Source organism: Rattus norvegicus, chromosome 2 (assembly GCF_021556685.1).
Source record: "Rattus norvegicus strain SHRSP/BbbUtx chromosome 2, alternate assembly SHRSP_T2T, whole genome shotgun sequence".
Lineage (NCBI taxonomy): Eukaryota > Metazoa > Chordata > Mammalia > Rodentia > Muridae > Rattus > Rattus norvegicus.
The window spans coordinates 234,060,645-234,083,022 of NC_141535.1; the positions used below are offsets into that span (position 1 = coordinate 234,060,645).

A 22,378-nucleotide genomic window follows, 5' to 3' on the forward strand; every position below is an offset into this window, starting at 1 on the left:
TCCTCCCGACCCGTAGTTGCGCGGAGTGCGCGCGAGTGACTCGCACATAAAATCCCGGCTCGGGGCGTCTAAGAGCCAGTGCTGCTTCCTGCTTTGGACGGAGCTGTTGGCGGAGCCTTGAAGATGGCGTCGACCAGCCGGTGAGTGCAACGGCCTCCGAGCGAGTGGAGATGGGGATCGCGGGGCCGAGGCTCCTCCAGAAGGCCGCCACGGGCGTCCCTTGTCCGCCTGAGTCATCGCCCCCCGGGCTTGTCCCTGCGGATCGGCACGGCCCCGACCTCCGTCTCGGTCGGACCCTCCAACCGTCTTTGTGTCATGTTAATGTTTTCTGTGTATTTCCTCCCTTATGGCCCATCCGGTCTGAGGGTCCGAAACCGCCTTTCCAAAAGCTGGGGAAGCGACGTTCCAGGACCCTGTCGATCTGACAGCCACAAAGTTGAGAAACGTCAACATTGGTTGTCTGGTGGAAAGGGTCGCCAGCTCAGTGGCTCCCCCGAGAAGTGGAAATGAAAGCACATACGGAGACTTGATTCATTCTCCTAAAAGATCCCACCCCCGTCCCCACCCCGAAAAGTATCATTGCATACTCCGAAGGAGATGCTGTCTGCAGAAAATTAATTACATATGCTGGAAGTCATTTTAAATGTATTTTTAAAACGCAGTGCACTTAATATCTACAGGAAATGCGTGTTGTGTCCTCAGAGACGGCCTTTAATCTTGTGACCTGCAAAATGCTTTGCAGACCCTAATTATATATCTCTTGTAACCACTATGAGGTACATATTAGTATATTGGCATATGTGTAAACTGAGTCATGCTAGCATGTTGACCTTTCCAGTGCCTAGTATACCTATTTGTGATTATCATTCCACTGGTCTCCAGTTAACACAGAATGTACAGAAAGTATCAAATTAAGTTCTTCACTACTGGCACTTTTTTTCTGAAGTGGTTACTCTGTGTGGAGTTGCTAAACGTCACCACAGGAAGCCATTATTCACCAAAACCTCGGCCCATTCTGGGAACCTCCAAGTCTGCGGTTTATTATAAAAAGTGGGAGGTGGGCATAGGAAGCCGCTTCAACTTCATGTGTGGAAGCCATGGACACTCTTGTTTACTGATTATGGTTTAATTAGATTAATTATGATTTAATCATTCCATCTGGGTGTGGTTTTATCAGGTAAGGCTTCCTTGTAGGGACATGGGAACCTTCAGCTTCCCCAAATACTGTTGAAATTTCCCATGGCTGACGTGGAATCTGAGTGTGTTCCTATGTAGGCATTGCTTGTCTTTCCGTATGGAAAAGGAACTCCTATATTCTTGAAACACAAGTGGTAGTGTTTGAATAGTATACATTGTAAAATCACTGGTTACAATTTTTAAACTTTTCTTCCCTTAAAAATTTCCTTGAAATTTATTTTTTTCTGGACAGCCAGTTTTTGTTTTTGAGTTACTGGTCTAGAATCTTCCTGTCCACCTTGAAAGCTAGGGGATTGCAGATATGCCTGGACCTCATCCAGCTTTTCAATCTGTCATTATTGTTACTATCATGTTTTTCCACCAGTGTGAGTAGAGAGAAGTCACTGGTAGATTTTTGCCTGAGAGTTTGTCCTTGAGGGTGGTATGTCGTTGGCACTGGCTGGTGTTCATTTTCCAGGAGGACATGTCCCGAGGGACGCCTACTACTTATTCTGACTTCAGTAACTTTGACCACCATCTCTAAAATGAAAATAGTGCCTGTCTTTCAGGATGTGTAGATTGAGCTTCAAAATGTATTTGGGGCTGGGGAGGGGCTCCATGGTTAAGAACAGTGGCTGCTTTTCCAGAGGACTTGGGTTTAATTTCCAGCACCCACATAGCAAGCTCATGAACTCTAACTCCAATTCCAGGGTATCTCTTCTCCTGTCTCTGTAGGCACCAAGTCATATTCATGCTTCACAGACAAACATGCAGACAAAAAGCCATACTAAAATAATGTTCAAGGCAGTATCATTTAAACACACTGCAGAGTTCTTGATGTTTCCCTCTCTTAAATGCTAGGGATTGAAACCAGGACTTGTATATACTAGGCGAGCATTCTCCCACTAAGCTACATCCCCAGCCTCTTTGCCTACTTTGGTTTTTGAGACTGTAGAGTAAGCTGCCCTGCAACTCTTATGTACAGTTAGTTATCGGTGAGCGCCATTCCCAGTCCTTGACCTGCTATTTACTTATCTACTTATCTATTTACCTTTTGAGGCAGCCTCACTCTAGTCTATGTATAGTATAATATATAGTATTTTATATATATATATATATATATATATATATGTATATATATTATATAGTATTAGGGTGGCCTCGAGTTGATAGAATACCTTAGTTCTGTTCCATCAGAGCTGGCTGGATAGCCTTGTTGGTAGTGCCAGACTATGTTAATCCTTACCATACTGTTAGGTTAACTTCCTGCTTTGTTTATTGCTCTTATTCTGCTAACATTTCCCTTATTTTAGCAGCTTTTTGATTTTTATGTATACTTTCCATAATTTACTTTTTCTCTAACAAATTTACAGAACAACTGCAAGTATAAAGCAGTGTCTGCCCTCTCCCATTTTCCCAATTAGAAAACTCCAGGATATGTTTTAATTAAGCAAATAAGTCTGGTGGTTTACATGTGAATTCTTTTAAAAATCAGCTTCCCATATGACTTGGTTGTTGGTAGTTAGGGAGCTGGAGAGATAGATACCTGTGGGGAAGGGCACTTGTTGCTTTTGCAGAAGACCTGCACACACACAGTAACTGTAATTCCAGGGCATCCCTGGGAACTAACCATTAAGACAGTACAGCACACACATGCAGGGAAAACACACATAAAACAAAAAAATCCTTAAGAATAAGTGAATAAAAAACAATGTAGTTGCTAAAACATTCTGAATCATACTAGCTAGCCGGATAAAATTGATCGAAAACCACGGAAGCATAGTTAACTATAAGAACAATTAATTTTGTGTTTTAGGTGTGTGCTTTCAATGACTGTAATATATAACCATTTACTGTATCGTGACAAGTGACTTTTAAAAGAGATCTCGCCGTTTTGAAAAATAAGTTTTTGCTATGCATCTTTGTTACTTTTAAAAGTTTGTTTTCTCAAATCATTTAAGGTTAACCAACTTCCTCAAACTTTTATTGTTTGAGATAAAATAAGAAAGTGATAATGTGAGCTGGGCCTTGTGGCACATCCCTGAGATTTCACCACTTCAGGAAGCTGAGGCAAGAGGATCACTCCTAGTGACACCAGCCTGGGCTGTATAGTGAGTTTGAAGCCAACAGGACTATAGACCAATAGTCGCCTAAGACAAAAATGAAAAGAAAAATGTTACTGTTACTAATATCATAAACTTTAAGTAAATACGATGGCTTTGAAGCCATATTGTTGTTTTTGTTAGTTTCTTAGATTAGCATGCTATAATGGGTTTCATTATTACGTTTCTTACAGTAATATCATTACATCTTATTAGTCACTTATCCTAACCTCCACCTTCTTTCTGGTTCACTTCTTCCAAATAGTGTTCCCTTCTGCCCTCCCTCCTCCTCTTTCCTCCTTGTCTAAAATCACATCCTTCTCTCTTATTGGCACCTTTTTATCAAGTCTTATATCCATATGTAACATGTCTACATATGTGTATGCACACATGTAAACTTGAATACAACAAATTCCACACACAAGAGAAGCATTTCTGTCCTTTTTGTGACCCTGGCTTATTCATTTAATCTGTTTTCCAGTTGCAACTACTTTCCAACAATTTCAGACTTTCAGGCGGTGTATCCACACCACATTTCCTTACTCCAAGCTGATTCCATTTGATAAGCTGTATTATTACTGTGCAGAAACATGGGTGTGTGAGTATCTGTAGTGTGCTCACTTAGAACCTTTAGGTATCTGCCCAGGAATTGAGTAGTCTTAGATAGTTCTGGTTTTAAAAATTATATAGCATTTATTTATTGGAAGGAAGGGCATGTGCCAAGGTGTGAGTCAGGACAACCTGTGGGATTCTGCTTTTTTCCAACCTGGTTAGAGAATGACTCAAGGGAGTTGGTTTTCAACCTCTACTGTGTGAGTGCCTGTGGCATGATTTATCTTGTGCACCCAGCCCTTTAAAGGACCCCCTACCCACACCCAGTTGCTAGTCAACTAGCCCTTTATGAATTTTTTGCTGTTAGAACTATTTGACCCTATGACCTTTAGTGTTGGTTGCCTCTTGGATTTCTGGGAACAGGAGATGAAAAAGCCACCTGAGGCTGAGAAAGAGGAAGAAGTAAAGGCAGTTGGTGAGAGCCGAGCCAGGAGAAGCCGAGCTGACCAGATAGGCTACAGTAGTTACAGTTTGGGGCTGCTAGTATTGGGACTGTTTAAGCAGACTGTTGGACTAAAGGAGGAACAGTTGGGAGAAACCTTTTAAGGGACTGGGAGGAGGGTAGGCAGGGAGTTAAGAGAACTGGTTACTATTTGTAAGGAAAGGAGACAACATTAAAACAAATAAACAAAACAGAAACAAAAACAATACAAACCCTCACATTTTAAAAGTCCCAGTGGCTGAACTCAAGTCATCAGGCTTGGCAACTTCTATCCATTGAGCTCTTTCTCCAGCCCTGTGGTTTATCCTTTGAGGAAACGCCATCATGTTTGCCATGGCAGCTATCACAGTTTCTCTTCCGTCAGAATTGTGTGAACCCTTCTTTCCCACTGCACCACCTTATTTATCTTCTCTTCCCTAATAGACCGCCATTCTGTCCAGGGTGACATGGAAGAGCTCTGTCGTTTCACTTCCCAGTGGCTGTAGATCCGGAGTGTATTGTCAAACGTCTACTGGCGTTTGTACTGCACCTTTAGAGAACAGTTGTTGATGGGATGGTTTGTGGTTTTGGTACTGCGTGTTTGGAGTTCATGGAGATTTGGGACAGTACTCCTATGTTACTGGCAGAGACTTTCCTCCTGTAGCGTAGTTTCTTGACTGCTGGTTATTTCCTTTGCTGTAGAGAGAGATGCTGGTTACTTTTTTCACTCAGTCACTCTTAGTTCTGGATTACAGCCTGTGCTATTAGAATACTTTTCAGGAAGTCCTTGCTGTATCCATGTCTTGAAGTGGCTTTACCTATTTTCACTCAGTGTTTCAAAGTATCAAACCCCTGTTGCTTCTTTTTCAAAGACTACTGTGTCTGAGAGTGTTCTTGGTGACCTCAGAGGCCAGAAGAAGGTATCGGATCCCATGGAGCTGGAGTTATAGGTGGTTGTGAGCAACTGTGTAGGTGCTGGGAACTGAGCCCAGGTCTTCTGGAGGAGTAGTGCGTACTCAGACCTCTGAACCACCTCCACAGCCTCAGAGTTCAGATCGTACATGAAGGTCTTTGATCCATTTTGAATTGATGTTTGTGCAGAGTGAGAGATAGGAATCCAGTTTTCATCTATGTGTGGTTATTCAGGTTTTTTATTTTTATTTTTTTTATTTATTTTTATTTTTTAGCTTGTGAAGTCTTTTGTCTGGGCTTATGTGGAAGTCCTGGGCTCAAGGAATCCCCCTGCAGCCTAAAGTGCTGGGACTGTAGGCCTGTGTCAGCAAAAGTAATTTTTAAAGCCTAACCTCCTCAGATCTGGACTGGACTAAGTGACGTCATCAGCCCTTTAGGTCATCACAGCCACACCTGTCTGTCTGTCGGAGCTGATTGTCTTTCATGTAAACATATGTTGGCTTTAGTGTGTCAGGCTGAATCTGCGGTAAGGGGGCTAGCAAGCAGGAAAACACTGTTATTTTCTAAGGAGAAATAAAAAGCACAAACCAGGTAATTTTGTGTAAATTGTGCAGGGTATTGTAAGTTATTATTATACTAATCAAGAGTTTCAAAATCTGTACCTTGCCTATTACCAGAGAACAATAGAGACTTGTTTCATATCAGTTTGGGAAATATAAAACGTGTTTTTGTTTTTGTTTGCATGTAGTTTGGATGCTCTCCCACGAGTCACATGTCCCAATCATCCAGATGCGATTTTAGTTGAGGACTACAGAGCTGGCGACATGATCTGTCCCGAATGCGGCCTAGTTGTAGGTGAGTAGTGGTGGGGTTTTAATTTAAATCGCAATGTATAGTACTGTGCTTTTGTACACTTTTCAAAGTTTTAATGAATGGGTGGGAGTTTGACAGCTCCCACCCCACACACATGTCACAGTTATGGTAAAATAAAAAAAAAAGAGATGGAAATTGTAGTTAATGTCTATAGCAGGTGATGGCTGGCACAAGGTAGGTTATGGCCATAATTGGACAGTAAAAAAATAAGAGGGGGGCAAAGTTTTTGTGAGGTGAGAGAGAAGGAAAAGTGAGAGAATCGAGATGCAGACGGAGAAGGAGGATCCAGATCTGGGTGGTCTTCAATGGGTCTAGGTAGTTATGAATATTTCTTAAGAGATGGATTTCTATAGTCAGTTTATCTTATCTATGTGGGCACTTTATATCCTTATCAATCGGTTGTGAGTTTATTGTGTGGATGCAGTGTGGACTGAGAATTTAACATACAGATCTGATTGTTGGGTTGCAGTTTGTTCAGTTTGATTTTACCTGGTAGCAGGAACCAGAGAGTTCACAGAGAGCTGCAGGGAGAGATACTAACCAGAGATAAATTATGGTTAGTGCCATATGGCCGACCAATGCTAAAACTAACTCTCAACCAGTGAGGCAGGGCGCCACACTGGAGCGGCTCTCAGACTGCCTGGGTCTGAGAGGACTCCAGGTCAGCGTGGAGCTGCTGAGATAAAGACACCCCACAGTGCCATGTGGCCCTACGGGTGGTGGCACTAGCGCGGGATAAAGGTTACCCATTTTTTAATATTTACCACAACAAGAAATGAGTAAGATCCTGCAGAGATCGCGTGTAGCATTGCACGTATGTAACTAACCACTGTGTGTTGTGCAATATAGGTGGAAACTTACCAAAATGAAGTGGAAAGACCAATAGTGCGTGTGCCCTTAGATTTAAATGGAAGTAGAAGGCGTGTATGAGACATTTAAATAACTAATAATATGCAACTTTTATGCCACGTGTATGCTCTTTAAAATGAATAGGGTGGATTTCAAAGTAGTAATATTGAGCCTCAGCCTGTGCCTTGCTTTAAAAAAAGACTTGTTAATACTTGCACGGGGCATCATGATCTAGATCATCTCATTCAAATGATTATTGTTCAAAATTGTCACATCTTAAAATTTTGCTTTTAGGTCTAAGGATAGAGCTATTTGGTTGCCTGGCACTGTGACAGCCCCTTGGTTCAAGCCCCACAGTTGTATTGCTTATTTGCTCACTAGTGTGGATGCGCATAAGACACACTCACAAAAGGTACACTTGTGAGCACTCCCAGAGAACAGAGCCAGTAGTGAAGCTCTGTCGCTTTGTTTTCCCAAAAACAAAGGCTGTCAAGGCTCAGGAGTCTGCCCCTGAGCTGTGTTCCCAGCCTTGAGCAGTTTGAGTCACTTAGGGATGGAATTGCTCTTAGCCTTGCAACTGTAACCAATGCTGATAGCGTGTACTGTGCAACCGTGTGATTTAACAGCCTTCACCAGGAAGGCTGCTTACTGCAGACCACACTGGGGAGTTTGTTGTTACCACTTTGAGGATTTGAGACTTGCCCCCACGGATTAGCTTAGAGTGGCAATCTTAAAACATACAGAGTTATTAGGGGAATTTGAGATCCATTGTTTCTGGGGTCAGCGCACAATTAACACTTGTTCTTAACATGGCTTTCGTGATAAAAGTTGGCTTTTACACTTTCAAGTGGTTGAGAACAATTGAAATATGACTTTTTTCAAGCCAGGTAACTGAAAACCCTTCTACTTCTATCTACTGCCCAGGCACAGGCATTAGCCTTTTATTGACCAGTTAACTTGGAGAGCAAGGTTAGAAGGCTGAATCACTTGGTGTTCATGAGAGTCTCCTCCTGGTTTAGCCTTTGAATGCACAGCAGCACTCGGCCAACCTCAGTGTGTTTGATATCACCTTAACCGCTTAGCTATGGCAGCAGGCACCACAGGCTTGCTCTGATACTCAGAGCCCTGTAAACTTGAGTTGTGGAGGAGCTCAGTGGGCAATTGGTGGCATGTAAGTCACATCGCAGTGGTTTGTAGTGTTTATTACTACCTTGTACCAGTGTCACCTTCTTACAGTAGAGTGGAGCAGTTAGTTTGTTGCTTAGGTAAAGCAGTACATTGTTTGCCATGCAGAGATGCTGTCACTGTGCATGACGGTAGACAGTCCAGACACGGCCATGGTAAGCACTCTTCAGAACACTGACTCAGGAAGACCGTGGGCAGAAAAGAATTAACATGGCATGTTTGGTCACAGCAAAGTTTCTTAATTAAACAAAATAAACTAGGTATGGCATTACCTCAGTGTATTCATGTTTTCTATATGATATTTGATTTAAAAGGGGATAAACAGGGATGCAAGGATTTATTTTTAATTGGTTATTTTATTTATTTACATTTCAAATGTTATCCCCCTTCCTCATTTCCCCTCGATAACCCCCCCTGTCCCATTCCCCCTTCCCACGGCTTCTATGAGGTTGCCACCCTACCCACCCACCCACCCACTCTCACCTCATCGCCCTAGCATCCCCCTGTGTTGGGGCATTTGGTCCACAGAACTAAGGGCCTCCCTTTCCATTGCTGCCAGACAACGCTATTCTCTGCTACATATCTAGCTAAAGCCGTGAGTCTCTCTATAAGTACTCTTGGTTGGTGGTTTAGTCCCGGGGAGCTCTGGGAGGTCTGGTTGGTTGATATTGTTGTTCTTCCTATGGGGTCGCAAACCCCCTTAGCTCCTTCAGTTCCTTCAGTTCTTTCCCTAATTCCCCTATTGGAGTCCCCATGCTCAGTCCAATGGTTGGCTGCATCCTCCTCTGTATTTGTCAGGCTCTGGCAGGACCTCTCAGGAAACAGCCATACCAGCTCCTGTCAGCATACCCTTCTTGACATCAGCAATAGTGTCTGGGCTTGGTGTCTATATGGGATGGATCCCCAGGTGGGGCAGTCTCTGGATGGCCTTTCCTTCAGTCTCTGCTCTACTCTTTGTCCCTGTATTTCCTTTAGAAAGGAGCAATTCTGAGGTAATATTTTTGAGATGGGTGGGTGGCCCCAACCCTCAACCGGGTGCTGTGCCTAGCCTCTGGATATGGTCTCTACAGATCCTTTCTCCCCTTTGTTGGGTATTTCAGGTGATGTCATCCCCATTGGGTCCTGGGAGCTTTCCTGGCATCTAGAACTTTCTAGTGGCCATCCCCAGTTCCCCCAGTTCTACACACCTCCATTCAGTTTCCTGACCCTCAAAAAAATATGGATCCCTTCACAAATTTGTGTGCCATCCTTGCACTGAGGCCATGTTAATCTTCTCTGTATTGTTCCAGTGTTAGTATATGTGCTTCAGAAGAGAGCAATTATTTTTCCTGAGGCTTGAAAGTGTTGAAACAAGAGCCAAGCAGGCCAACCAGAGTATACTAGGATTATCGAGGAAAGCCTCTAGACGCACTCAGATTGGGAGCTTGGCAGATACATTCCCTCTGTCATGAGAACCAGTTGTCGTGAGAATCAGTGTGTCATGATCATCTATTTGACTTTCATTAGAACTATAAAATATGGAGAAGTGCTATGATTTGGCATTAGCTGTTTTATCACTGATACATGTGTGCTGTGGTGTGTACATGTGTGCATATGCTTATAAGCTTGCAGAGGGTAAGTCCTCCCTTGTTTTCCAACGTATGCCCTTAAGCAGGGTCTCCTAGTAAACACAGAGCTTGCTGCTATTCAGCTGGTCAGCAAGCCTCAGGAATCCCCTTGGTTCTGCCCATACTCCCCTGCACATGATTTTCAAGTATGTAGCCATGCTGAAGTCTTTAAATGGCTGCTCACAGTCTGAACGTTGTGTTTATGAATCAAGGCCTCATAGCAAGTGAGCTGTCTAATAGCCCTGGTGACCTGTCGCTCAGATGGGCTTGCCTTAGTCTCCTCCCAGGGTTTAGAGGGGCGCTCACCACACCTGACCGACCCTTACCAGCCCTTTCAGGCCAGTAAGGCGGAGTTGTGTAGCAGTCCCTGCCTGCCCCCAATCCATATAGTAGTGGGGCTGTGTCCCTGTAGAACCAACAGTAGAGGGCAGTACAGTATTCAGGGCATCGGTTTGTTCATAAGTTTGACCTTTTACACTGCTTGAATGTTGATTCATAATCAGCAAATTATTAAATTTGCAGTTGCAGTCCCATCTGCTAGAAGGTACAGTTGAGACTAGGGAGTGTAGCTGAGTGGCAGAGTGAGTGCCTACCTTGTTTAACTAAACATTGTTCAAACATCAGCTCTGCTGGCAGAAGAATGGATGGCATGCCTTGTGAATTGGGATTTCATAGTAGTGTTGCTTAAAGTCAGCAGTCCACTTCCAGCTAATGTCATGTCATGTTCATGACTAAAGTTAAACTCATCTTTCTAAAAGCAAATAAGACCAGTGGGTTTGAAAAAGAAATGACTCATTTTGACCTTTTCTTCTAAAATCCAGTTGCCAGGTCAAAGGTAGGTGCTAGAGTGATGTAAATTAGGAAGAATGACTTTTGATGGTTATTCCTGATTGTTTCTCAAAAATACACAGATGACATTTTTATCTTTAGAAATATATATTATATACAATATCTATATCTATCATTATCTGAAATGCTCTTTAGATGCCACTCTTCCTTATGGATTCTGCACTGCAGTACAGGGACACGTGCTGGGGAGGACTTCCTCTGTGGACCTTGAGTAAAGCCAATAAGGGATGGACATGGCTGCACTGATAGCTTATGTCCATGTCAGTGCTACTGTTGAGAGCTATCTGGTCTAAGTTTACAAAAATCAGCCTGCAGTTTAAGGCGGGGATAGTTGGCGTGTCTGTTTCTAGGATACTTAGGGTACATGCTTCCTAACTGGTAGACTTCTTGCTCTCAAAGGCTGACTACACACAGGCTTTCTCTTAGTGAGAGATCACAGTATCTAAACATTAGGGCTATTGTATGTCACTCTCGTCTTGAAAACATTGTGAACTGCAGTTTTCTTCCGGGGAAACTTTTACAATACTGCCTCATTTGGGTTTTCAGTGGCAATCCCTTTATATATTCTGATCTTTGCTGAATAGTTCTGCTTATCACTGCTCATGTGCATGATTTTGGACTAGTTACACTTTCTTGCTGTGCTCTTTGAGTTGCCTTGGAAATGTGATTCTTATAAATGCTGCCAGGAGCAGTTGTGTCTAAGAGGGAGTGTTTCTTAGTACAAAGCTCAAATTCCTGACTGTGTCACTTAAATCAGTCTACGTATTTGGAAAATGTTCCTAACAGCCCATGGCTGGGTTTGTCTGTTTATCTTATATACTAGACCACCTCATCTTTGTTAGTTTTAAAGTCCACTTTCTCTATTTAAGAGTAGTATAGAGCACTCAGTGAAAGGTGTTTTCAAAAGGAAAATGGCTCGATCTCCAAATTCTCAGATCGAATCCCAGTGTGTATGGAGTATATGTTGGGAGCATATCTGCAAGCCTCTTCATCGTTCTGTCCCTTGAGATGTTAGTTAGCCAGGCCCGGTAGCATAGGTCCATAATCCCAGCAGCTAGGGAGGCTGAGGCAGGGTTAATGTTAAACACCTGCCTGGGCTAGCATGAGTCCCAGGCCAGCCTGCAACAATTTAGTGAGACCCTGGCACAAAATAAAAACAGACACGGGGTGACACTATACTTCCGAGAACACTTAACCAGCATCCTTATGACCGTGAGTGCTTGAAAACATAAAATGTTCTTACTTTACAACTATATATATGTAAATGACATTTGATCTTTTTACCTTTTCAGATTTGGTACTTTGGTGTGAAGACCTCACATTTGTGCATGCTTTTGTTTTCATTTTGCTGACTAGGAAAGTTGGTCTCATTGACTCTGAAAGCACAAGACCACAGAAACTACATAGTATTTCTTTCACTTAAGCCCGCCCTTCCTTGCAGCCATTTTCAGGTTGGCACACTAAAATGCCTTCCTTCTCTGCTTGTTCTCAGTGTATGTGGACCAGGCAGGTGGGGACACCACCTCACTCAGACATGATTGTCCAGCCCATATGCTGGTTACTCTCAGCTTCTCTGAAGTTCAAAGAAAGTCAAATTTATAGAGGCCTTCATTAACACATCATTCCATTTTATGTTTCCTTACTGTCTTAAAGTACATCCCTAGGTTTAGATTATAATTGCTTTTCTGTGTATGTGCTAATTACTATATTCCGTAAAAGACTTGGCACGGTTTGCACTGCAGTGATCTTTTCCCTCCATTTTCCTTGTCACTGAGTAGGTGCTGCAGAGCATGGGGACTTACAGTCTAAGGGCAAGAGTACACTTCTCTCATTGCCCTGGAAACAGAGTAAACACCCGCCAGTTTCTTAGTGTTTGTAGCAATGAGTAGACAGCGCCAAGGACTTCTAGCTGCTTTTTAGAAACTTTACTCATTTAGCTTTTATAGCCTTGAAAATGTAAAGTTACTGGGGCAACCAAAGCTGAAGAAATAAGGTATAAAAATAAAATAATAGGGGCCATCAGGATAGCTCATCAGATGAGAGTGGCTCCCACCAAACCTTTGACAAACTAAGTCACCCACCTGAACCCACATGGTCAGAGAGGACTGTCATCAAACCTCTCCACAAGTATGATGTACGCACCCTCACACACATTCAAAATAAGGAAGTGTAATTAAAAATTAAGTTTTTTTTATTTTAAAAATGTATTTGTATGCATCTGTAGCAGGATGTGTGCACAGCAGTTGAGTTCCTGTGGAGAGAGTGTGGAGCCTCTAGAGCTGGTAATAGGTGTGGGTGCTGAGAACCAAATTTAGGTCTGGTGAAATGACATGTTTCCCGAATTGCTGAACCATGCCCTCATCCCTCCATCTAAATTTTCTTAATAAAGTTTCCACAGCTAAGCAGCAGCTTGGTCTCGTACTTACAAACCTTGTACTCACTGACCGTCAGTAAGAGACTTACTGTAGAGGCTGGCAAAGATGGACCTGGTGAGGCCTCTCCTGTCCTGTGGCATTGGAAGTTCAGTGGCATAGGTCGGGACCTGATACACATTTCAAGCTGTGTGCTCTTTGGCTAACTAACCTGGTTTGTAAAGTACTGGAGAGGTGGTGCCTGTGTTTACAGAGCTCTGAGGACTAAATGAGAACTTGTACTGTTGGCACACTGAGCAGCAAGTGTTTCAGTGTTCAGTGCTCTCTGTTTGCTCCAAAGATGTTTCCAGACTTTGAGCTCTTCCTGCTAAAGCATACCAGTGAGACTGTTCAGGTCACGTGCTTTGATATCACATACCCTGCCACAGCCTCTTTGCTTAGAAAATATGCCTGTCTGCCTTTTAAATTCTGCCTTTAAATTTTTATTCTGAATTATTCTCTGCCTTTCCCTGTCTCTGTTTCTCTCTGTCGTGTCTGTCTGTCTTTGTTTTTGTGAAACAAAGCCTAGAATTCATGGGGATCCAGATATCGGCCTGCCTCTTCCACCTGCGTGCTGGGATAAAAGGCTTGCACCACCAAACCGGGCTTCATTATTCTTTGTGTCACATAAGAATAATTTTATTATTTTGCTTTGATCTTTGAGACAAGCTCTTCCTATGTATATAGTCAGTGTAACCTTGGTGTCTCTGTTATACCTCAGCCTCCCAAATGCTAGAATTATAGGCATGGATTACCATATTGGCTTTTTCTTTCTGCAATCTTTAAACTGTTCTTTCTTGTAAGATTTGGGATATGAATGGTAGCACATTGTTTACATAGCTTATCCTGGACTGGCATAGTTGGTAAATGCTGCAGAGCACACATGTAAGAGGACATGGTTCTAAGCTGACGCCAAGTGGCCACGTGAGGAAGCTAACCATCAGCCAGCCTGGGGAGCTGGGTGAGTAACTGTGTGCTCGTCTTCTTAGGGGACCGGGTTATTGATGTGGGGTCTGAATGGAGAACTTTCAGCAATGACAAAGCAACGAAAGACCCATCTCGAGTTGGAGACTCTCAGAATCCTCTTCTGAGTGATGGAGATTTGTCCACCATGATTGGCAAGGTAATAATTCCACCTAGCAGGAAATGTCAAGAGGAGACTAGATAACAATCTAGAAAGTTAAGACTTTTGCAAAAGTGTCATTCACTCACTAAAAGTGTCACACAGAGGAGACCCTTGACTTGGAAATAAGATTCACCAGTGTTAGTATTGTGAAAGTCTGCCAACATTTTTTCCCATCATGAAGGGAAGAACAAATTACAGTCTCGTAATCAAAATTACAGACTTGGGCTGGGATTAAGAGCATTGGCTGCTCTTCTGGAAAAGTTGGGTTAAATCCCAGCACCCACAGTGAGGCCCACAAACTGTCACTGCGGTCCCAGGGGATCCCTTTGGCATCGGTCATGCAGTGGTACACAGACACACACACAGGCAAGCACCTGTATACATATTATTACAAAATAACGTTACCATCTTTGTACTGGTTGTGTAAGACTTTTTTCTGAGGAGATCCAATATGAACATCTGTTTACCCCAGATGGAGAACCAGTGATGGACCCAAGTAATGATGCTACCATAGGCACGAACTGCAATCCTAGAGCTTTCTTCAGGCAGCAGGCCAAGCTGGAGAATCTCTGCAGGCTACGTAGCCAGTCATAGGGATATATGTGGTAGACACCTACTTAAATGTCTGTGAAACCAGCTTCTTTAAAGCATGTTCTAGTGGAAGTTTTTGTTGGAACCAGGGGCTCCACTGGACAGACTCCCAGGACAGATGGAGTCAGAGCCTGTGCATTACATCTTCATAGACGCCGTCTGTTCAAATCGTCCACAAAGGTTGAGCAAGGTTAACTCTTTCTTTGATAGGGTACAGGAGCGGCAAGTTTTGATGAATTTGGCAATTCTAAGTATCAGAACCGGAGAACAATGAGCAGCTCTGATAGAGCTATGATGAACGCATTCAAGGAGATCACGACCATGGCAGACAGAATCAACCTCCCACGCAATATAGTTGTAAGTTCTTGTCCACCTCCTTTAAGACATTCCGACATTCACTTTGTATAATTTAATGAACACATAAAATTTTGATACTGTAAGTAATTAAATGGTCTAGACTTAATTAAACTTAGTTTCTCTGCTTTGAAGGATCGAACAAATAATTTATTCAAGCAAGTATATGAGCAGAAGAGCCTGAAGGGAAGAGCTAATGATGCGATAGCTTCTGCTTGTCTGTATATCGCTTGTAGACAAGAAGGCGTTCCCAGGACATTTAAAGGTAGGCTTCAGTTGTACCAAAGAGCTCAGACAGGCAGCTTTGAGGCTTAACGGCTAGTGTGCTGTACTCGGTACAGTAGACCATGTACGCCACTTACCGTGGCTCTGTATGGTTTTTGACAGAAAATGCACAAGACAGTCTTCTGTGCAAGCTGCTTTTGCAGGTAGCATCTTTTTAATCCCTGTAAGGCCACAGTACAGGTGACTGTTTTATGGGTTTGAAGGCCTGACATATGCTGCAGAGGCTTTTGAAGTTACATCTGTAGCCAGTGATGAAAACAATGGCTAGCACAGGTTTCACACTTGAGGGGCTCAAGTCTTGGAAGACATCAGTGGAATTTTTTTTTTCCTGTTTATTTTGAGGCTTAGTGTTTGCAGTTTTGTGCAAACCAAGGTCTTTGAATTAAGTGCTGGCTTTTGTCAAGCTTGTGTTTACTCGGGCACAGGATAGACTCCTCCCGTGTTGCTGTGATACACTGCCCTCCACTGACTAGGTCCGGGTTGGGACTACATTCACCATATCCAACGAGCATCTCATGAATTTCCTGTGTCAAAGTGAGAGGAGTGGCTGTCGCATGTCTTTTTGCTGTAACAACCCAAACATGGATAGCAGGTTAGCTTGTATTGTGACAGCACGCAGACAGTTGCAGGGCACATGTATGCACTTGCATTCTTCAGACTGAGTGTTGTCTTTCTTCTCCTTAGAGCCTGCCTTATAAGGAGATAAGAGAAGTTGATTACTTGGAGAACTTTTTTTTGTATAAATTGAACTAGATAAGTTTGTATTCTGGAAGGATGGAATGTTGAGTAATAAACCACAAAGGTAGTATTGGTGAAGGGATTTATGACCTCATCTTAAGCCTTGATTGAATTCTTTTTACAACCAGAATGTTTTATTTTTATAATAAAAATTATAAAATGAACTGTCTTACAAATATTTTAAGAATATTTTCTCTTTTAGAAATATGTGCTGTGTCTCGAATCTCTAAGAAAGAAATTGGCCGTTGTTTTAAACTGATTTTGAAAGCTTTGGAGACGAGCGTGGATCTGATCACAACTGGGGACTTCATGTCCAGGTTCTGCTCCAACCTTTGCCTCCCCAAGCAAGTGCAGATGGCAGCTACACACATAGCCCGCAAGGCTGTGGAGCTGGACTTGGTTCCTGGCAGGAGTCCTATCTCTGTGGCGGCAGCAGCTATTTACATGGCCTCCCAGGCTTCAGCTGAGAAGCGAACACAGAAAGGTAGGATCTTCAACATGAAGTCATCCATGAGATGGCAAGGTTGGGAATGTAGTGGTTTTACTCCTAATCTCCCATGAGAAAGGTTAACTTTTCAGATCCTTGAAGAAACATTAACCCATAAGGGAAAAGGATTGGACATAGTCCTACTCACCAAGAGTAGGCTTGAGAGCCTGGTTTTCAGTCCCAGCACCTCACAACAGCAGACCCCTGAAGAAAATACAGTAAAATACAGTAGCTTATAGTGATTATTTACAGGCATAGCCTTGTGTACAAGTCTCCTTCTCCAAATTAAACTTTAATTTGTGTCTTTTGTGAAGGGACCTATTTATTGCAGCATATCAGTGGTTCCTCTCCCTGGGTGATGCGGTATAGGCCATGTTAGAGCAGATTAAAAGTAGATAGAGGCAGGCTTCTTAGGAGGAAGAGCTTGAGCGGGTTCACCCATCTCGTAGGTGCAGGTCAGTGAAGTACTCCTGGGTGGGCCCTCGAGTGAAAAATGATGACGTTAGCCCAGGGTATTTTCTGTATGGAAGGACTTGGGGGAAAGATGGGTTTCCTGGCTTGTGCAGGCATGAGCAGGGCTCCCTACCTACGTTCCATCACTGAGGAAAACGGTACCCCTTTCCCCAGACACCATTGTCAGTCATCCCTCAGAGAGGGATGTGGCCTCGTGGCTCATCCCCATTTGTGTGGTTTTTGTTGTTTTTTGAGGCAAGGTTTCATCCATCACAAGCTGGCCTCCAGCTTGCTGTGTAGCCCAGGATGGTTTTTATGCTGTGCTCGGGATAAAGCCAGGCTCTGCACATGGTTGGTATATTGTCTCAGCTCTGAAACTGGATAAAAGTAAGCATGTCTGTCACCACAGGAATATGCCTTGGGTTGCTTCACATATCTTTAACAACAGAAATCCAAGCTGTTTGATTTTACCAAGGACTCAGGAGCCAGATGCTGTGGTGAAAGCCTGGTAGTTCAGAGAGAGCACCCAGCTGACCTTCCTACTCCACTAATATCCTAGGCAGAAAAGGTTCCTTTCCCACGCTGTCTTAAATTCCCTCCTCTCAATGATCCTCCTTCCCATTTATTCCTGGCCACTCCCTGCTTGCTGCTTACTTGCTCTGCCTCTTGATCTAGGATTGACTTTTATTTAGGTAGTCCTGAACCACACCACAGGTGTTAGTTCACAGTAAACAGGAAGCTCTAGGGTCAAAGGCTCAGCCATACCATAGTTAGAAATAGTTCACAATCACTGAGTTCACAATGGGATCAAATACCCTGCCACATATGTCTTTCAGTACTCCTAATATACCTTTAAAGAGGCCTGTCACTGTTTACATTGACCTTGACTCCTCCTGCTCATACCTGTTAGATTGTATTTTCCTTATCAATTTTAAAAAGTGAAATTAGAGGGGTTTTTTCTTCTTGGTATTGAAAGAGGTGGAGAAGATCCATTAAATGTCTTGGGTTTTGTGTTTTAGAAATCGGGGATATTGCTGGTGTTGCTGATGTTACAATCCGACAGTCCTACAGACTGATCTACCCTCGGGCTCCAGATCTCTTCCCTTCAGACTTCAAGTTTGACACCCCAGTGGACAAATTACCCCAGCTATAAGCTGAGGCAACTAAGTGTCACACTCTTAATGTACATGGAACTTTGTGCATAGCCACACAGTGCTGGTTGAGCCTTTAATGAGGAAAAAGGAGATGGTACGCATTCCACAGCTAAGTATTATTGCTTAGTCTTCTGTATGTATATAGTAGTGCGACATATTTAATGACTTAAATTTCTTACTGATTCTGCTTTCTTTTTTAGTGATCTAGGAAACAGTATTTTGGAAGATATTAAAATATGTAATTCTCAAATAAAATTTTAAAAGCAAAGATTTTGTTATAGTATTATGAAATTTGTACATAATTATAAATCCTTTACATCATTGTAGGTAATACAGCTGAGAGAGTCTCGCTTCCCATCATTGTTATATTTAGTTTCTTCAATTCTAGAAGTCACAGAAATAGCAGAAGCTTGAGAACCATTATTAACACCTCAGTGAACAGATTACCCCAGCTATAAGCTGACGCAACTAAGTGTCACACTCATAATGTACATGGAACTTTGTGCATAGCCACAAACAACACATGACAGTGTGAGAGCATGGAGCGCGCCCACAGGAGGCTATGGGTTGTGAGCTAGGGAAAGCTTGTTCTTACTAAGCCCAGTCAGAAGGAAGGGTGGTAAAATTAAACAACACATTAAATTGGAATGTTCATAAATCATTCCACAGAATCAGCTTGTCATTGGTTCTTCTTAGTTATGTTATTGGGATTTATATGCCAATTACTGGACCCTCGGAGTGTTTAGAAATTATTTAGTCCACATCATTGCTAATATGCTAACTATTTTACATGTCACTGTTTAAGGCCTCTTCTAGTAGGCACTAGAAGAGAAAAATGAAATTTTGCCATTTTTTTTTAAGTTGGAATAGGTAATTTGCCTCTTAGACATCACTAATGTAGACTGCAGTTTACAAACCTGAGCTCAGGTTCAGATCTTGGTTCATAGAAGACTTTTACCCCTGCTGTCAATCTGCTGTTGGAAGGAGCATGGGCACAGGACCATGGGTATGTTTTCCTTAGGTAAAACATGGGGTGCTTGCATGGGTTAAACATGGAGAAACATGCTGGAAGTCTACAGTCCAAATGTGGGACTGCACACTTGCTGGTGCAGTTTGTACTCTAGGAAGCTCGAGCCATCTCCTACCCAGAGACTCTTTCATGTGTCCCTCCTGGGTGCCAACCTTGATTCTTAGTATCTCCCATCTCATGCAGAACAAAAGCCAACAGTATATCCTTGTGCTCCTTGGACTTTAGTGAGGATCCCGCAGCTCCCAGTTGAGAGACAACTGCAATCTGCAACCACAACTGGGTTTTAGAAGTGTGGCTTTGGCAATTACACAGACGATGTCTGAGTCCTCAGGAGAGCTGGAAAATAGAACCCCCATAAGTTGCCTAGAACTTTGTTTCCTTCAGCTGTTTTGCTGTGTTGGCTTTGCTATGTGCTGCTGCAAATTCGTAGCGTGTGTGCTTGAAATCCCTAGTTTCCGTCCTCTCAGCTAATTCGGTTGTAGTAATAGGACGGTCTAGGCTTTTTCCAGGTGTGGAAATGTAAGTAATTAGAAAAGTGTCATTAAAAATAAAGGAATATAGGATACATTTGGGGTTTTTTGAGGTTGAAGTAAAAGAATTGAAGTTCTATGTGGTTCTGGTCCAGATACCAAATTAAGGAGGAAATGTCCATTCTGAGGGTAAGGGCATGCATTACTACTTTGTGAGGCCTGAGTTTGATCCCAGAACTACTCAAGCTAGGGAATGTGCACAGGCTAGTACTTGTTCAGTGTGGCAAGATGGAAACTTACTACATGCTCAAGAAAAGAATCAGATTCGTTGAAATCAGTGGACAATGACTTCCTCACCTGGGAGGAAAGATATTGAAAAATTATTGAAAAATAATTTCTGTATGGACTCTTAACTCCGAGATGATCATCCTTAAAATCTGAATTCAGTCTGTTTAGCTACATTTTAGTAAGTTTAGTTGGTAATTAGTGAACTTAGCATGGGGCACTTTCCGAATATATAAAGCAAACCTATTCTGTATGTTAGCATTTTAAAGTTTTACCTAATGTGAGCCCAACCCACCTGCCTTAAAGCACTGACTGCCACCTTCATTGCTTGTGTGTTAATTACTGATTCAGGTACTTGGCTGTCAGTTTCATATACTTTCAGTACTGGTGTTATAAGGAGTCTTCTACTCAGATTCCCTTTATAGCCAATGCAGTCTCTATTGCAGTTGGCTGAGATGACCCACAGGTATTCAGGGGCCCAGGTGTATTCCCCAATGTCCAGAGCATGAGACATTTGAAAAGAGAAACCATGACCTGGCATCCACTAGGCTACTGCAGGGAGTAGGGGATGGCTTCAAGTAAGCAAACAATTTTACAGAAGCTAAGATAGGTTAGCGGGAGGGAGTGCTACACAAGCAGGCAGTTGAGCAGAAGCTAAGTTAGCTGGGGCATTTTCACCAAGGGTTCCTAGAATAGACTTGGGTAATTTCCCATGGGCTTCTCCATCAAGGAGATCAAATTTTAGTTAAACCTGAAATGGTCTCAGCAAGAATACAAGATGGTGGATCCTCTCCCTGTCCTGCCCTGTCACACTGGTCCTCTCTGCACATTATGTCAGAGAAGCCTCTAGAAATGAACATGTGCCCGTATTCACTTAGCAGCTGAAATGGGACTGGGGTCCCTTAATAGAAACAGAGTGCTCTTTCTATGCAGGCAGACCACAAGGAAGTTTTCCTCAGTACTGAGGTTAGCCAGGTCTTTCAAGTAGAAGTCTATTAAAGAGAATATTTAAAAGCAAACCATACATATAGGTTCTTAGAAAAAAATGAATTCTAAGTGAATTCTAGCCAGGTGGTGGTGATGCACGTCTTTAAGCCCAGCAGCATTCAGAATCCAAAGGCATGTGGATCTCTTGAATTCAAGGCTAGCCTAGTCTATAGAGTGGATTCCTGAACAGCTAGGGATATGTGCACAGAAGCAATGTCTTCAAAGCAAAACAAACAATAAAACTAAATTATTTGGGGGATTGGAGAAAAGGATTAAAACCCTTGTCATATAAATATGACAATTTTGTTCTACAGAACACACATGCAAGTTTGGGGGATATGAGACCACCCTGAATTCCTAAGAGTTGGCTAGGTAGGCAAGCAGAAACAGAAGAACTCTGGGTTCAGCCAAGAGACTGTGTCTCAATATATAAGTTGGAGGGTGGTCAACAGTTAACTAAGGTCAACCTTGCCTTGTGCATGCCTGCACACATGGGAGCACAAATGTGTCTGTAGCACATCACATACATGCAAGAAAAGTTAACTTTTATCAGCTGGGTGACAAGGAGTTAATAACTAGAAATTTCCCTTTAGTTATTCTTGCAAACTAAACTTGAGGCCTCTCGACAGTATGCCTTTGTGTTCACAGCAGCAAATACACATTATCCACGGCTGTCTTTGGGGCCTAAACTAATTTTCTATCACAGGTGTGAGATTTACTTTAATTATCATAATGAACTACAAAAGGGGTCAGCCTTGTACCCATCTGGTCCTAATCCAGGCAAAAGGCTTCTATGCCCCATGCTAATATTTCCAATTGTCAGTGGCCCTGACTTTTCCTGATGCTGAATCTTAATCTCATCTACCATTTGGGGAGCTCTGGAAAGACTTCCTGACCCCCCTCAAGACATTCTTGTGCTCTCCCCACCCCAGATCCCTACATATGCCTCAGGATATCAGGACTGCATGGCATCACAACAAGGACATTATTAGTTGATCCCCATCTTTCACATACTTCCTTCAGTACCCATTCAGGGTTGGTGATAGGGGAAGAGTGGCCTTTAAAGTAGTTTCTGGAGGCTTTGGACAGATTTTAAGAAGATAAATCTATTTTCCCTCACATTCCAATCACTTTGACTCCATGTACGTGTGTCTGTTTCCCTACATACCAAGTAAAATACATAAATATACATTTCTTAGGAAAAAATTTCAACTCTACCTAGAGGCAGTGTCTGATTGCATAGTTTCAAACCTGAGCAGCACCCCAGATGTGCACTTGCTACCCAGATGGCAGCTGCCTGGAAATGGAAGCTCACACTTTAATTACATTAATATGCTATAGCAGAGCCTACAAAGGTATTTTTTAAATAACAAAAGGGCCGAGGTAAAAGTCTGCTGGTCAAAGCATGTGGAAGGGCAGAA

At 42.7% G+C, this 22,378-nt stretch overlaps 1 protein-coding gene and 1 non-coding gene across 2 annotated transcripts; one reads left to right on the forward strand and one right to left on the reverse strand.

Annotated features, from left to right (window-relative positions):
• The first annotated feature begins 114 nt into the window (after positions 1-114).
• On the forward strand, positions 115-18,444 carry Gtf2b (general transcription factor IIB). Its single transcript, NM_031041.2, is given in 7 exon segments — positions 115-140; positions 5,972-6,078; positions 13,987-14,120; positions 14,925-15,071; positions 15,204-15,333; positions 16,294-16,575; positions 18,051-18,444. Coding segments are annotated over 7 exon segments (951 nt in total). The 5' UTR covers positions 115-123; the 3' UTR covers positions 18,185-18,444.
• Positions 9,343-9,449, reverse strand: Rnu6-503 (RNA, U6 small nuclear 503). Its single transcript, XR_015678741.1, has one exon. It is a non-coding gene; the product is annotated as a U6 spliceosomal RNA (small nuclear RNA).
• Positions 18,445-22,378: the final 3,934 nt, after the last annotated feature.